This window comes from Panthera leo, chromosome A3 (assembly GCF_018350215.1).
Source record: "Panthera leo isolate Ple1 chromosome A3, P.leo_Ple1_pat1.1, whole genome shotgun sequence".
NCBI classification, from domain to species: domain Eukaryota; kingdom Metazoa; phylum Chordata; class Mammalia; order Carnivora; family Felidae; genus Panthera; species Panthera leo.
The window spans coordinates 4164453-4180401 of NC_056681.1; the positions used below are offsets into that span (position 1 = coordinate 4164453).

At 58.5% G+C, this 15949-nt stretch overlaps 1 protein-coding gene across 8 annotated transcripts in view; it reads right to left on the reverse strand.

Moving 5' to 3' along the window:
• Positions 1-15949, reverse strand: part of ZNF831 (zinc finger protein 831) — a 125661-nt gene that overhangs the window by 76766 nt on the left and 32946 nt on the right. For 7 of the 8 annotated variants that reach the window (XR_006200333.1, XR_006200334.1, XM_042930526.1 and 4 more), the window contains 2 exons: positions 3545-7225; positions 2363-2502 (listed from right to left, as the gene is read on the reverse strand). Coding sequence is in view for 6 of the 8 variants with exons in the window: in XM_042930526.1 (XP_042786460.1) it covers positions 2363-2502; positions 3545-7189 (3785 nt within the window). In the remaining 2 variants the exon portion in view is untranslated. The remainder of the gene's footprint in view (positions 1-2362; positions 2503-3544; positions 7226-15949) is intronic. The other variant, XM_042930529.1, reaches the window with a different exon arrangement.

Below are 15949 nucleotides of genomic sequence, written 5' to 3' on the forward strand. Positions count from 1 at the left end.
CCAGTCAGGGGCTCCAGGACAGAGCTGCCCAGTCTGAATTCAGACCCGTCCTGGTTCTACGCTGGGGCCAATGCCCCCTCGCCTTGCCACCCACAGGCTCTTGCCGAGAAGCTCGCTGGCTGGGGAGGCGGTCTTTTGCCCCCCCCCCCCCACCAGGCCGCACGTTAAGACCAAGGTTTGCAAACTCGAACGTCACACGACAGGGAGAGGTGGGGCCTGAGCAAGCTGGGGAGCACGGGCGCTGCCCACGAGGCGGTCACTCTCAGCTCCCGCCAGCTGCTGCCATGCAAGAAGGAGGGCCTGGCGTCCCCAGGGCTTCAGATGTTTCAAGACAAGCTGGAAATCCAGATTTTTCTGTGAACTCTCCTGGTATTCATTTGGCTACTAAGAGCCAAGACTTTTAGATACGGTCAGGCCTAACAAGATTCCCACACGGGCCATGTGTGGCCCAGGAGGTGCTGGGACACCTCTCCGGGCCTCCCGGGGCGTGGGCCTGGCACCAGCAGCCGCGCTGGGAAGGGTTCCTGCGTGGCCTCCACCTGCGGCACCCGGCACCTGGCAGGTACACGGTGCTGAGCTGTTGCATTGGGTGGGGTCCCGGGAGGTGGGAGTGGCTAACAGGCACGCATGCTCGGCCCTCTCCCCACGACTCCCAGGCCGTGACTGACACCCAGAAACAGGCTTGGCGGCTGTCACTCCGTGTAACCTAGCACTCCTTCCAGGTCAGTCCAACGTGGGAGATACCGCTGGAGGGACGAGGCCACATGCCAGTGTCCCTGTGCTCCCAGAATCCACGGGCAGCTACTCTTCGGTCTGGCTAGCGTTCATTCGGTCTGAAAAGGGCACCCAAATATTCCCCGAGGGAGCCATCCCTCCCCCACTCTGCACGGTTCAGGGGTGCGGGGTAGGGCCGGATGTCCCCGTGACACAGAGCAATCCTTCTTCCGTTTGGCGACGAACAGGTGGGCTGAAACGTGGCTTGGGGCAACACTAGCGTGGCTCCTCCAAGAGTGCTCCCTGGGCCGGCACCCTTAGCATCACCTGGGAGCCCGTGGGAAACGCCAGCTCAGGCCCCAGACCTGAGGACTGTGACTCAGCATCACAAGAAAACCCAGAAAACTCCAGGTGACTGTCAGGGCCACCCCAGGGTGTGGAGTGCAGAGCAACCGGGCCCTGGGGGAAGACTTGCTGATTCACATCTGGGTCCGTGAGGCCACATCTGGCCACCTGATCTGTCTGCGTCTCGGGCTCCTCGGGAGGAAAATGGGGCGGGGTCATTACACGGCACCCGGGGCACAGCAAGCCCTCAGCCGCGTCAGCCCTGGACACGCGGGCCTGGCAGACAGCTGAGCCGGGGCCCCATCTCCAGGCACGTCCAGAGGACGTGTCTTCTCCAGCCGCCGAGGTTCTGAGCAGCTAGCTGCAGGGAAGAATTCGGACCCTGCCCGGCCTCTTGAAGAGTATCTCGGGTTTGGGTCAAATACTGACAATGGGGGCAGAAGGTGGGAGCCTTCCAGGGAGGGGAGAATAGGGGGCCAAGACGCGGTGGGGGATTTGGGAAAGCAGCCGGGACCTGGGTTCGGAGGGTGAATTTGAGAATGGGAGAGGGGGAGGAGGCTCAAAGTCACCGTGAGCGGGACAGGAGGCCATGGGAAAAATCAGACAACAGCTTCTCGGGTGGCACGGAGGGGCTGGGGCCTGGCTAAAGAGGGGCCTTTCCCCCTTGTCCACAGTGGGTAGAGGGTTTGGAGCAAAGGGGCGAGACCATCAGAGAACGGTGTGATGAAAGAGTGTGTTAGTAAAAACCTGTGCGTCCCATTTGCTGTCAGGAGATGCTGTGTGTGCACACACACCACAGGGAAAAGTCTGGAAGGGAGCGCCCCACGCACCAGTGGCATCACCCCGAGCACGAGGACTAGGATGCTTTCTCATCTCCTCTTTGCTCGTCTGTATTTCCCAATTTTTCTGCAAAGGACACGCACCGCTTGCATAAATAAAAAAAGCAATAAAAGCTGTAAATAATTAATGCACTCTCTCCTCAGGACTTAAGCCAGTGGATGTGTTTTCAACTCAGTTATTTCAAATATTTATTGGACTCCTGGCCTTGGAATGTCTGGCTCTCCAAAGAAACACACGATCCGATCGGGGGTAGGGGGGCTGTGCAGACGGGCTGATGGAGAACCAACTGACTCCTTTACCCACGGACCTCCAGACCCTCACTCCCACACACAAGCCCTTCCTCTGCAGCACACGGACAGCTCTGGAACCCCGCGAAGGTCTTCCCGGGAGTCAGTGAAACCGCCCCTCGCAGCTCCAGACACGCTGGGCACGTGTGAGACGCACAGTGGGTCACACACCCTACCTTCTGGAGCGGACGCTCAGCCTCTTCTGTTTGCCACTCCCCCGAAACAGCCTTGCCTTCCTCCAAGGCGGTCCTTTCTTCCATTCAGGCTCAGACACCCGCTCCTGGGACACCATCCCTGAGGCCACTGGGCAGAAGAGCTGAAAATACCCGGCACGTTGGCATCATACTGCTGAGAGCCCTACGGTGCTAACTGGGGGCCCAGGGGACACCGTGGCGGCCCTGCCCCCACCCCCAACTCCATCCATCTCTCTAGGAACCCCTGCATCCCGTGCCTAATTGCCTGGCGGAGGAAGGAAGGCCAAACTGGGTCTTGGACCCGGCACATTCTTTATTAATCGCCATTCTCGGGATCAAGAGCAGCCTGGGGCGCTCTGGAGTCCAGGCACTGTTCCGCACGGCTACACCAGAACCGAGGCTTCAGGACACTCTCCGGCTGCCCTGGCCCAAGATATCTCAGGGCAGGACATAACCCAGACACATGGATGCGCTCTTCAGTTGGGACCACACACCTACCACTTAGGTACCAGGTGGACACTCTACAGCACTCAGCCCCCTTCCCTTTTAGCCACTGCTCCCGGGAAACTCAGACGCAAGTTGAATCTGATCATAGTAATTGTTTCCCCAGTCCCCAGTACGGTAACTCTGTTTTTTTTTAAGTAATCTCTGCATCCAATGTGGGGCTTAAACCCACAACCCCAAGATCGAGAGTCACATGCTCTACCGCCTGAACCAGCCAGGCACCCCAACAACTCTCTCCTTTTAAGAGATGGGGTTTCACCTGGAATCTATCTCTCGGTAAGAGTTTCTGGTTTACAATCTTAGGTTACCCAGAGAACTCTCTCCTCGGCAGGGTTTCATTTCACTTTTTGCTGCTGCTACCAGGAAGCTCAGAGTAAAATTTAAGGTCTAGTGATGAAAAGTATCTCATCCAGGGTCTTGGGTGAAGTAATTCTTTCCCTTGACATTTCTGTTTGCATGAGTCTGTTTTTTGTGTTGCATTGTTCAGCCCTTGTCCTATCTCGCCCTGTATGTGACAGCTCAGCCTCCTCTGGGAGCAGACGGCAGGTGTTACAAGGCTGGCTTCCCGCTCCCTCTCCTTCACTACAAGTGCCGCCTGCCAAGCACGCTCCCCCAGCCCCAGGGCCCTGGGCAAGGTTGGGGGGGGGGGGGGAGGGTTACCTTTGCTGTCCGCACCTGCCCTCCTTCTCCCAGGGCCGTCCTCGTCCGTCCTCCCACCACCGTCCTGCTCAGGGGCCGGGCATCTGGACCCTCGTCCCGGGCGCTGCCACCAAGGAAGTGCAGAGCCAAGTAGACAGAAGCGGTCGTTTCCTTCTGCTCTGTGGGCAGAGGCAGGCTTCGGCTCAGGCAACACCACGTGAGTCGGGGCTCAGCCCTCAAGGATGGGAAGGGGCCCTGGGCCCTGGTGCTCCGCAGGGTTTCTGAGTGGGTACACGAGGCCAGCTGGGGCCAGCCCGGGGACGTGGGGGCCGTGGGGAAGCAGCAGCAGGAACTGAGCCCGGCCAGAGGCCCTGAGGGGAGGTTTTCCGGGGCGTTCTCGGGAGGTCCGCCCAACTCCCTGCCGAGGGCACAGGGACTCAGGACACCCCCAGAGGGCCCGGCCCCCACTGAAGTGCTACCCACTTCAGTGCAGAGGTGTCGGGGCTCAGGGGCCCCACTCTTCTGGGTGGCACACGCTGGGGTGGGCAGGAAGGAGGTCGTCTCCCTGGAGGCACCGGAGGATGAGCCAGGGGACGGCCCTGCTGCTGGGGTGTCGGCATCCAAGTCTGGCTTCTCCTCTCCCTGCACCCCCTTTCTCCTACCCCAGTGCCTGGACCAGCCGGGATCCTCCTCGAAGGTGTCTGCTCCACTGGAGGCCAAGCCCGTGGCCGGGCAGGGGGGCAGGCGGGTCCCCGGCCCTGGCCCAACAACGGAGGGCTGTTCCTCTGGCCACCCTCTCCTGCAGAGAGGGTCCTGGCCTGGTCTGGGACCCTGGGCGGTGGGAGGTGGGGGGCAGGCCTCACCCTGAGGCAGCCTGAGCAGGTACTTGGGGGGAAAGGCAGCGTCTGCCGGGGCAGTGAGGACGCCGGGGGCCTGGGGCTGCGTGGCCAGCTGGGGGTGACGTCCAGGGGACACAGCTGCAGGACACGGGTCCTGTAGGACCTGCCTCAGGGCCACAGATGGAACAGCAGAGGAGACACCACAAACTTCCGACGGCTTTGCTGGCTCCCCAGCCCTGCCCCCCGCCACGCCATCAGCACTCCCGCGCGGCTCTCCCGGCTTGTCCCCAGGATCACCGTCCTGGTTGTGAGATGGCGGGGAGGTGGCCTGCCCGGGGCCACTCGGGGTCTCTCCTTCTGCTCCCACGGGCTCTGGCGGCTCCTGGCAGCTCAGCTTCTCGACCTTCAGCTTCTTTCTCTCCGATGGGAGCTTGTCCTCTGAAGGCTGGGGCTCCCCAGTGCCACCGCTGGGTTGCCTCGACACCGTTGGGGCCTGCTGGCAGGTCTCCTTGCCGCCCCCACCACGGGTGCCTCCTTCCAGGTTAGGGTCTGCCGAAACCGGCATGGGAGCCTCTAGGTTACCTCCCTTGAGGGGACCAGGTGCTACGGGCTGCTGAGTCCCCAGCTCCAGCCTCCCATCTGGAGGAAGCAGAGGGCTCTTGCTGCCCGAACAGGGGGGTTCTCTGCAGCTGAGGGCGGAGGCTAAGGTGGCCCTGTTCACCCTGGGCTGGTCCCTGCCTCCTGCTCTGGCCGCCGTCTCCCCCTCCGTGGCTGGATCCGTCACCGGGAAGCCCTCCTGGGCCAGTGGACGTCCCCAAGGCCCCGGCTGGGTCCCCACAGACACATCTCCAAGGACAGGGGTCCGCCCGCCCTGCGATGGGGCTGTGCCCTCGTCCCCTGCTACCTCTCCCTGGAGAGGACGACCTAGCTCTGCCCCACTCCCCACCGTCCCCTCCCGTGCCTTCTTGCCTCCGTGGTAGCTGGTTTTCATTTTCTGGTAGATTCTCTTGAATGTCTCTTTCCCATACACCTGCCACTTGTCCTGGGAGAACATCTTCAGCGGCCTCTGGCCGCACTTCTTCCCGGCTGCTCCGCCCCTGCTGGCCGCCCCCTCCCCCGCAGCCGCTCTGCTTCCATCCAGGTCCTCCGTGGGGGCCGGGCCGTCTCCGGTGAGGGGACGCGGCAGGTCCTCCACGGCCGCCTGTCTGACCAGGGCCCGGGGGTGACCGCCGGGGACGTCCGCCGGCCGGGCAGGGGCGGGCCTGGGGCTCGGAGGCTTCTGCTTCCGGGGACCGGCGTGCCGCGGGTCCGGCGGCTCCTGCCACGTTCCCGCGCCCTCGACGAAGGGCAGCGAGTTGCTCCTGGTGACGGGCACGCACGCCACGGTGGAGGAGAGCTGGGTGGGGACGGAGTGGAAGAAGACTGGGCGCGCCTTGTCGGGGGGCGTGAAGGTAGAGCGGGCCGGGCCCAGGGCGGCGGGCTTCCTCCGGCCGGGGGGCAGCGCCCGGATGTCGAAGTGGAAGGAGTCCTTGTAGGTGTAGGGCACGGGCAGGTCGATGCTGCCCTGCTTGCACAGGACCGTCTTGCGGGGCCGCACGTTGTCCAGCTGGGAGTCGTCCACCACGGCCTGGTTGTGAGAGATGAGCCAGGCGATGCGCTGCTCCAGCTGCCGCTCCAGCCGCGGGCCCGGGGCCGCCTCCCCCTCCGACGGGCCTCGCGGGGGGCTGCCGGGGGCCGGCGGCTGCTCCGCGCTGTCCGAGCGGGACAGGTAGCCCGAGTCTGTGCTCTCACACTTCCTCAGCCGGCCCTCCGGGGCCCCGACGTCCCGGGCTTTCTCCGAGGACGGCGCCGCCTGCTGCCGCGGGGCGCGCGGCGGGCCGGCGGTCGGGGACGGCTGCTCCGGCGACTTCCGCCTCGGCTGGGTGCCGCCGGCCAGGGTGCGCGCGGGGGCGGCCGCGTGGGCAGAGTCCACGGGGGTCTCTCTGTCGGCTGGTGCGGACCCCGGACGGGGAACGGCTCCCAACTTCAGACCCAGGGTCTTAGCGACAGAGGACGGGTGCGTGGCTGGCACCGGGCAGCGCCCGGCACCCTGGGCGCCCGGAGAGAGGGGCCTCCCGGGTCGGCTCTGGCTCCAGCCGTCCCCTGCGCCCGCTGCCCTGGAGCTCTCTCCGGCCCCGGCCCCCTCCTCCGGGAGGCCGCCGCCCCCTCCCTCAGACTCGGAAGACAGCCGGGAGTGGCTGAGGTGCGTCTGGGTGCGCCTGTGCTTGTACAGGTTGCTCTGGGTCTTAAAGGCGATGCCGCAGGTGGCACACGGGAAGGGCCTCTCGCCCGTGTGGGACCGGATGTGCTTCTCCAGAACGCTGGGCTTCAGGCAGTCGCGGCCACAGTGTGGGCAGAGGTACTTGCCGGCGTTCCGCACCTTCCCCGGGCTGCCCAGCGTGGGCCCCAGGCCCGGCGACAGGACGGGCAGCGTGCCCACGATGTTCACGGTGAGGGTCGGGGCCGCCGGCTTCCCCGCCTGGGTGGGGCCGGGGCCCTCGGGCTGCAGCAGGGGGCTGAGGATAAAGGGTCCGCCGCCCCCATCCAGACTGCTCGTCACCAGGGGGGCGCGTGGCTGGAGGCCCCCCGGGGGCCCCGTGTGGTACAGCGGGATGGGCAGGGCCTTCAGGAACACGGCGGGGGCCAGACCCTGCTCCGCTGACAGAATGACGGGGCCCAGGGTCAGGTGAGGCGAGACCTGCCCACCTGAGGCTCCCGGATGTCCAGGGGCAGGGGCTGGCTGGTCCCGGGCAGGCGAGGCAGGGCGAGTGAGTTCTGGCACCTCCATCCTGCATCATCCGGGTGGCCCAGGATGCCTGGCGACCTGTGGGCAACAACCAAACTTTACCATGGTACCTCTCTTCTCTGATCGTGCAGTAAACTCTTCCCTGCCCCCACCAGGCGCGCCGTCACCCCACTGAAGCCCGGGAACAACCCCCCTAGGGAAGCACCGTCATCCCCACGTTACGAAAGGGGAGACAGAGGCTCCAAGAGCGGAAGCGACTTCACAGGGAGCTGACACATGGCAAAGCAGGATCCGGACCTAGGTCTGTCTGCATCCTGTCTATTTCACATGCCGAAAGGGAACTCTTGACTCCCGCCCCCTACCCAGGCCCACGGCAGTCTTGTCACTGTCACTCCCAACACCCAGCACAGGGCCCTGTGCAGAGGGGACACTCAGAAAATGCGCTGACTTCATGAGAAAGAAAAGTTCACGCTGGGACTCAGTTTCCAGACCTGTAAAACGGGCAGAGAGTCGGCACTGCCCTCGGACCCTTTTCACCCTGGGGTTCTGAGTCCCTGCTGTTGGAAGAGGGCAGAAAGTTAGAACGCTGACCTGGGAGAGCCTAACAGATTCAGCAAATGAAAACACAAGATCCCAACTAAATGAATTTCAGAGAAACAATGCATAATTCTTTAGTAGAAGTCTACCCCAATCTCGCATGGGTCACGCTTATACTAAAAATTATGGGTTATCTACCTGAAATCCAAATGTCGCTGAGCATCCAGTATTTTATCCGGTTACCCAACCAGGATAAGGGGCACGTTCTCAACCTCAGGATCAGGCTTGGGTCTCTGCTCACAGGTGGGGCTTCCAAAACCCCTCCACACCAGCTGGGACATGATCAGTTCCCTCTGAGCCAGAAGGAAGAGCTGGGCAAATGTGGAGGCAAGACAGGCAGAGAGACCCAGCCACGTTCTTTGAACCAGGGGAGGGGGAAAGTCAGATTCAACGGCAGGAGGGTGGATGAGCCCATGGCTACAGGAGCAGGGGTCTTCAGATGCTCCTTGCCCAGACACTCACTCCCCAGGAGCTCTGTAAGCACACTGTGGTCATCCCCCAGCTGGGCTCCTTAAGAAAAACAAATACAAACTCCTGCCTTTTGCAGCAAGCAGGTAAGGTGGAAATAGTGGCTGAAACCATTTCGTATTGGCTCATATCAGCTCACACTGCCTCCTGAGAGCTGATTTTCAGGAATTGTGCAAGCCGGTTGTTAAACACGGCCATTATTAACAGTTAAATTACATAAACTTATAATAAGGTATGTTAAAAACAAAGATATACTACTGGATGGTCACATGTAGAAGAATGAAGTAGAACTCCCTATCTCACATCAACTGAAAATCGATCAAAGACCTACATGTGATAACTGAAACTACAAAACTCTTAGAGGAAAACACAGGACTAAATCTTCATGACCTTTGATCCGGCAGTGGATTCTTAGATATGACACCAAAAGCATGAGTGATTTAAAAAAAAAAAAAAAAACACCTTTTTAAATCAATTTTATATAATTGTATACTAAACTTTCTTAAAATATAATTTTATACCAACTTTTTACATTGTTTTTTTACCAAAATTAAACTTCTGAGCGTCAAAGGACACTATCAAGAAAGTGAAAAGACAGCTCACAGAACGGGAGAACGTACTTGCAAATCATACGTCTGGTCCATGCAGAATAAAGAACCCTTACAACTCAATACCAAAAGAACTACCAAGACAACTGAAAAATGAGCAAAGGACTTGAACACCCACTTCTCCAAGGAAGATTTACAAACAGCCAAAAGCACGTGCATGGATGCTAAACACTACCAGTCATTAGGGGAAAAAAAGCGTACATCAAAACCCCGATGAGACATGACCTCACAGCAGCTAGCATGGCTAGAGAACTGGAAGTGACAGGTGTCAGTGAGGATGCCGGGAAGTGAGGACACACGAGCACGGCTTACGGGAATGTAAGAATGCGAGCCACAATTCGGAGGCTCCTCAAAAAGTGAAACTTGGGATACCGTATGACCCAGCAAGTCCACTTCTGGGCATATAATACCCCCAAGGAACTAAAGAGAGGAGCTCAAATGAAAATTTGTATGTGAATGTTTACAGCAGCACATTTCGAAACAGCCAAAAGGCAGAAACAGCCCAGGTGTCCACTGATGGATGAACAGGTGACCAAAACGCGACATACCCAGACAAGGAGGCCCCCTTCGGCCACAGCAAGGAAGGCAGTGCTGAAACACACCGCAACGTGGACGAGCCACGAACACACACGCCAAGTGCAAGAAGCCAGACCTGAGAGGTCACGTAGCGTACGATTCCGTTCGCGTGAAAAACCCGGATGGGGCACATTCATAGACACAGAAAGCAGATTACGATGATGGCCAGGGATGGAGAGAGAGAATGAGGGGTGACCGCTTGATCAGGTTCAGGGCTTCCTTGGCAGGGATGAAAATGTTCTGGCAGTGGATGTACTTCATGCTGCCCAAATGTCCACTTTAAAATAGTGAAAATGGGGCGCCTGGGGGGCTCAGTCGGTTCAGCGTCCGACTTCGGCTCAGGTCACGATCTCGCGGTGAGTTCGAGCCCCGCGTCGGGCTCTGTGCTGACAGCTCGGAGCCTGGAGCCGGCTTCAGACTCTGTGTCTCCCTGTTTCTCTGCCCCTCCCCTGCTCACCCTCTGTCTCTCTCTCTCTCTCTCTCAAAAATAAATAAACATTAAAAAAAAAATAATAAAGTAAAATAGTGAAAATGGTTGGGATGAGCACTGAGTGTTGTATGGAAACCAACCTGACAATAAATTTCATATTCATAAATAAATAAATAAATAGTGAAAATGGGGAGTATGGGGCTACGTGAATTTTACCTCCCTAAAAAAGGTACTAAATACTTGAAGCTCGTCACTTGCCAATTATTTGATTCCATCTTACCATTCTCGGTGCCCTCGGGGTCATTCTCGCTGCATTGGCATCGTGGACACGCCACACAACGGTGTGGCACTCCACGCTGCCGTCACTTCCCACCCGTCACGTTCATAGCTTGGGACTGGCTGTGCTGGGGGTGTTCACACCACAGGAATCGGCCAACGCCGTCAGACTCCTTTGTGACGTGAAACCAGCCCTCCAGGTCGCTGCCCCTCGAATGGCTCTTGCGCCACTGTCTCCCCTGCGGCAAAGCATCTGGCGCGATATAATTTTTTCGGGAAAGGTTCAAAGACGAGAGTCTGTAGAGATCAGGAGGGGGTCCTGGAATTCCTTGGTGCTGATGCCGACGGGAGACAATGGCTGACCTCGAGGGGCCGCAGCCTTTCTGCTAGCTGAGGAATTTCGAGGTGCTCCCCCTGGGAACCATGGGAACTGAGTGTCGGTCCCTGCTTCCTCGGCTGGTGGGCACATTAGCCCGAGACCCAGACCCCTCGGCGCTGAGAAGAGGCCACTCGGGCAGAGCTACAGGGAGGACCGTCCGAAACGCTGTCTGTGAGAACGCTGGGCGCCGTGCCAGGCGTGGGGGAAGGGCCCACTCATCCGGGTTTCCAAAGATACGCCTCGACAGCTTGAACTATCAACTAGTGAGTCTCTTCCCTCATCGGTCAGCAGGCCCCATTCCCTGCTTCTGAGAAGAGATGCTGTGTCATGTTGGGTTCCCCCCAAAAAGATGCCATTGCCAGGATTCTATTTGGGAGGTGACCCCAGGGGTCACTCACAGGGGAGAGAAAAAGATGGGGTGAAGGAGCCTATAAAGTGTCATGGGGCAGCCAGAGCGTGACTCGACGAGGGAACGATGGGAGATCACACAGAACACACGCCTCGGCGGCCCCACAGGGCGAGAAGGCCGCTCGTGCATGGAAGGTCTTCCCGGGAGCAACGAGATGTTGGCTGTGCCACTGGCCCGGTGCACACACTGAGCAGCCCTAGGGCCCCAGAAAGCCAGCAGGCCCACAGTGTCCGTGGACCGGCTCCTACGTGGCAAGTGCAGGGGGAGATGGGCGGGCAGGGCTCTTGCTGGAGTTGCTGCAGCAGAAACAGAGTAAAGCCTTCTGGATTCCAGAGCTTGAACCCTAAGAAGGAAATCCATTTCCCAACCCTCAGTTCTGACGGTCCCCAAGTTGGGAAGAGATGGGAAGGAGGAGGAGTGGGAAGGAAAGGAGGAGGTCCCCCAGAGTCGGCTTCAGGGTGAGTTGGGCGGAGGGGTGACCTGGACCCCACCCTCTAAGGCCTTCAGGGGAGAGCCCAGGACGGAACACAAAGCACCCACTGTGCGAGTCCAGGCAGGCAAGACGGAGGAGGCCCACGGGGTTCCCGCACCCCAGGGTGAGTACCAGAGCCTGAGACGGGCCCCGGAGGGACCAGGAAAACTCAGGTTGCGTCCCGGGGGGCCTGCCTGGGGAGCTGAGGGCTGAGCATCACCTTGAGCATGGCCCCCGACATCGGCCCTCCCTCGGCGGAAAGAGAAAAGCGGCCTCGGTGGGGAGGTGCCGGGCTTCAAAACAGAAACCCCAGAAAAAGAGGTCTCCATTTCTGATACACCTGCCACGACGATTATTTTGCTCTCTGCGCAGCCTGTTCCGTGATCACAGCAAAATCGACGCCTTTTAGGAGCAGCTGATCCCGGCCGGCAAGATAATGAGCCAACCGACACCCTCCTCCAGGGAGACCTCAAAGGGCCACCACTAACTTTTCTCACTCCGAACCGAGGTGGTAGCAGGTCATACGATTCCCGCTGGACTAATGGGGAAGTTGAGGCACAAGGTGGGGAAGGCTCTGGGAAGACCAGCCGGTTGGTAAGACTCGCGGCCAGGGGCTCGCCTCCTTGCCCTCCTCAGGGTCCGCCACGTGGAGAGTGTGAAGGACCCCTCGCCTCCTCCATTCTGCCACGTGCACGGCCCCCCACCTCCTCCGAGCCCCCCGGGCCAGTAATGTTGCTGTGAGCGTGCAGCTTTACAGGGAGGTGAACGGAGAGGAGGGAGAAATTTGCAGGAAAGAAGGGACGATTTTCCAAAGCCAACCCATCAAGGGACCTGGGCAAAGAAAGAGCACGGAAATGCCACCAAGGTTCTAAAACTTCATGTTGGGACGCTGAAAGAGAAGACCACACAGAAATGTACCCCAAATGTATTGCCCCAAACGCTGAACTTTTGGGGAAGAATGTGGGGCTGGGTCTGTTTGAGCTGCGAGTTTCCCAACCCCCAGGTGCCAGTCGTTGTGCCGCGTGGGGACTCCTCAGACCCTGACCTCCTCCCCACCCCTGGATAACCGGGGTTTGCTGGAATACGGTCGCTTTGTTGTTGTTGTTTTTAAGTTTGTCTTTTTTTTTAAGTTTATTTATTTCAGTAATCTCCACACCCAACTCAGCTCCAAGATCAAGAGTTCCATGACATGCTCTTCTGACTGAGCCACCAGGTGCCCCTGGAATACGGCTGCTTTCAAAGGGGGACCGTGTGTTCAACAATGTGAATGTACTCGGTGCCTCTGAACTGCACACTTAGGAATGGTTAAAAGGGTAAACTGTATGTTATGTGTATCAACTTTTAGAAAGTGAAAAAAAAAAAAAATGCTGCTGGGGAGACTAGATCATTACCCTGTAAGCCACGACTTGTCACTCATACAAAAACGTGCCCGTGAATGTTTCCAGCGACTCTAATTCTGACTGCTAACACCAGCCAAGCTGTCCTTTAGCAGGCAAATGGAAACTGTGCCCCATCTGACGATGGAATGTTGACCACCGCTAAGAAGAAACGCGACCAAGCCACGAAGAGACACGGAGGAACCGTAAATGTATGTTACTGAGTGGAAGCAGCCAGCCTGAAAAGGCCACAGCCTGTATGACCCCGTGAGACATTCTGGAAAGGACAAGACTCTGGAGACAGTAAAAAGACCAGTGGCTGCTGGGGCCTGGTGGGGAGGAAGGAGGGACGTCCTGGTGGAGCACAGAGGATGTTTAGGGCAGCGAAACGCTTCTGTTTAACACTGCAGGTGGATGCGTTATCACTACACGTGTGTCCAAACCCACCGAATGTGCAACGCCAGGAGGGAGCCCAATGGAAACCGTGAGCTTCAGTTAATAATAACGGATTAATACCGGCCGATCGGCTGTAACAACAGCCACACGCATGCAAGACGGCCAACACAGGCAGAAGTGGATGGGGGCTAAGGGTGTGCACTCTTCGGGGGCCCTCTGTACTTTCCCCTCGTTCTTCTAAAAACCCAAAACTGCTCTAAAGAAGCAAAGTCTGGGGGCGCCTCGGGGGCTCAGCCAGTTAAGCATCCAACTCTTGATTTCAACTCGGGTCCTGATCTCACGATGCATGAGATTGAGCCCCATGCTGCGCTCTGCGTGGACAGCGTGGAGCCTGCTTGGGATTCTCTCTCTCTCTCTCTCTCTCTCTCTCTCTCTCTCTGCCTCTACCCCATTCACGCTCTCTCTCACAAAATAAATAAACTTTAAAAAAAGTAAAGTCCATTAATTTTTAAAATTAAAACCGAAACAATTTTTAAAAAGACACGTGAAAAGACGTTTACCCTCACCAGCCAAGGAATGCAAGGTGGGTACCATGATGCCATGCTTTGCCCGTCAGAGTAAAAAACATAAATAAGTAAGTAAGTTCTTGTCCTAACTGGAGGAGAAAAAAAGAAGATCGTTTTTGTCCTTAGAGCTATTATTAAAATAAATACGTAACGATCTTTTTAAAAGTGTATCTGTGGGGCCCCGATATGACCCTGCACACTTGAATGTACAGCCCCATACTTCGGGGGATGCACCTCCAATTTAAGACCTTGACCTGGGACACCTTCAGCCAGACCTTCCAGAGAAACCGGACCTTCTTCCCTCTGCCCCGTGGCCCCAGTGGAGTAGCCTCTGGTGAGGACTGCAGGTGAGAGCAGGGACGGGGGAGAGTCAGGCCGGGACTGGCTCCGAGGGTGCCCTGTCCCAGGCGCCAGGCAGCATCTCTGCCCGGCTCTCCCGGGGCCCTGGGGTCCCTAGGCTGAAGAAGGACCGCCTCCCAGGCTCGAGTCCCAGTTCTGCCACTCGGCCGCTGGATGGCTTGGGCAAGCTCCTCTAACGTTAGGCTCTCATTTGTAAAATGGGGAGAACCAAGGAGGATAAAGGAGATGCTACCTACAGGCTCTTATCACAGCACAAGCACAAAAGGGGAACAATCCACTGACAGTTATTGGCCTGTTTCTCTCTCTCTTCCTTTTCCAAGTTAATCCAGTTCGCCCTCATCAGCCTGAGGCATCTATCTGCCCAAAGAGCCGAGCATTTCTACAGGTTTGTATCAGGCACACCTGAGCCTCCTTTAGTGCCTGCCGTGTGCCTGTCGCCAGCACCCGAGTGCTTTACGTGGGCTGAGTCGCCCAATCCACACCAGGCTGCCCCTCTGGAAGGCGATGCTGCTCTTCCAGGGGAGGGGGCCCCGAGGGAGGGAAACATTTGCCCAAGGGCAAGCTGCTGGGAGACATATTCCCTCCTAAAGGAAGACAGACAGCGAAACAAGGTAAGATTCAGCTTCCCAAATGCAAATCAGGATTTCTGGAAAGACCATCATCTCCAGAGGAGATGTTGTTGACAGTGAAGGTTCTTCACAATTACCTTCTGTCTTTATTAGACATCCTGGACCCCAAGGTGAGAGGACTTGTACCGGAAGGTGCGTGGGCACTAAATCCAATGACCAGTGCCCACGTGAGAAGGGGGACGATGCAGAGACAGCCACGTGAAGGCCACGGGCCCAGGCAGGCAAAGACGAGGGTTGTGCTCACAAGCCCAGGAGCACCTGGAGCCAGCAGAAGGTGCCAGAAGCCGGAGGGGGCGTCCCGAGAGCCTGCAGAGCGAGCCCAGCCCTGCCCACACCTGGATTCCGGACCCCCGGCCTCCAGACCAGGGGAGGTCACAGTGCTGCTCTCAACCTCCCAGTGTCGGGGACTTGGCCACCGCAGCCCCAGGACACTCATACAGGAAACACACGAAAAGCCTCCAATTTTCCTGGCCCTGGAAGACGGTGAGGAGGGCACGGGCCCAGCACAGAAAGGCAGGCAGGACGGGAGAAGGTGTAAGCCCGGGCGACCCCGGGCTGCCCCCCATTTCCCAGAGGAGGCCATGGCAGGACACGGCCCGAGCAAAGCAAGGCTGGGCAGAGGGAGGCCCCGGGGCTGAGCTGTCCTGAGCTGCCACAGGGTCCTCTTGCGGGCTGGACGGGGTCTGGTGTGGGGCTCACAGAGTGCTGGGAAGGGGGCGCCTGGAAGGCAGACTCACTCTGTAATGAACCCCCCTCCCCCAAACAGGCCGAGGGGACCACCAGACAACACCCGGAGCCACTGCAGGGGGTGGCGGGGGAGGACACGAGGTGAGGGGACACCGGGGAGACCAGACATTTAATCTTCTCTGCCGAGGGGTGAGAAAGGGGGCTGGGGAGGCAAGGTTCAAATCCTGCCCTGCACCTACCTGTTGGTGCCGTGACCCCAGACGATCCGCACCGCCTCCTCGGGACTCAGTTTCCTCATCGTTGACACGGGGAAATAGCGGTACCTCCCCCACGTGAGAGTTAAGCGGGTTGGAAGCATGCCTGGCCTAAAGTACCAGCTCGACAATCAGCAAGCCCACGTTAACTCTTCTTCCGGCCTCCGCTAGCCAGGAGCAGGGCTTGAGGGAAGAGCCGGTCAAGCGGAGGCAGAGTGAAAGAGCCCTCTGCTCTTTGTGCGTCCCACTCACAGAATGAGTTACGTTTTCTCCTGCCGCGAAAGTGTCTCCGAGTCATTCCAGGTAGTGGCTGTATACT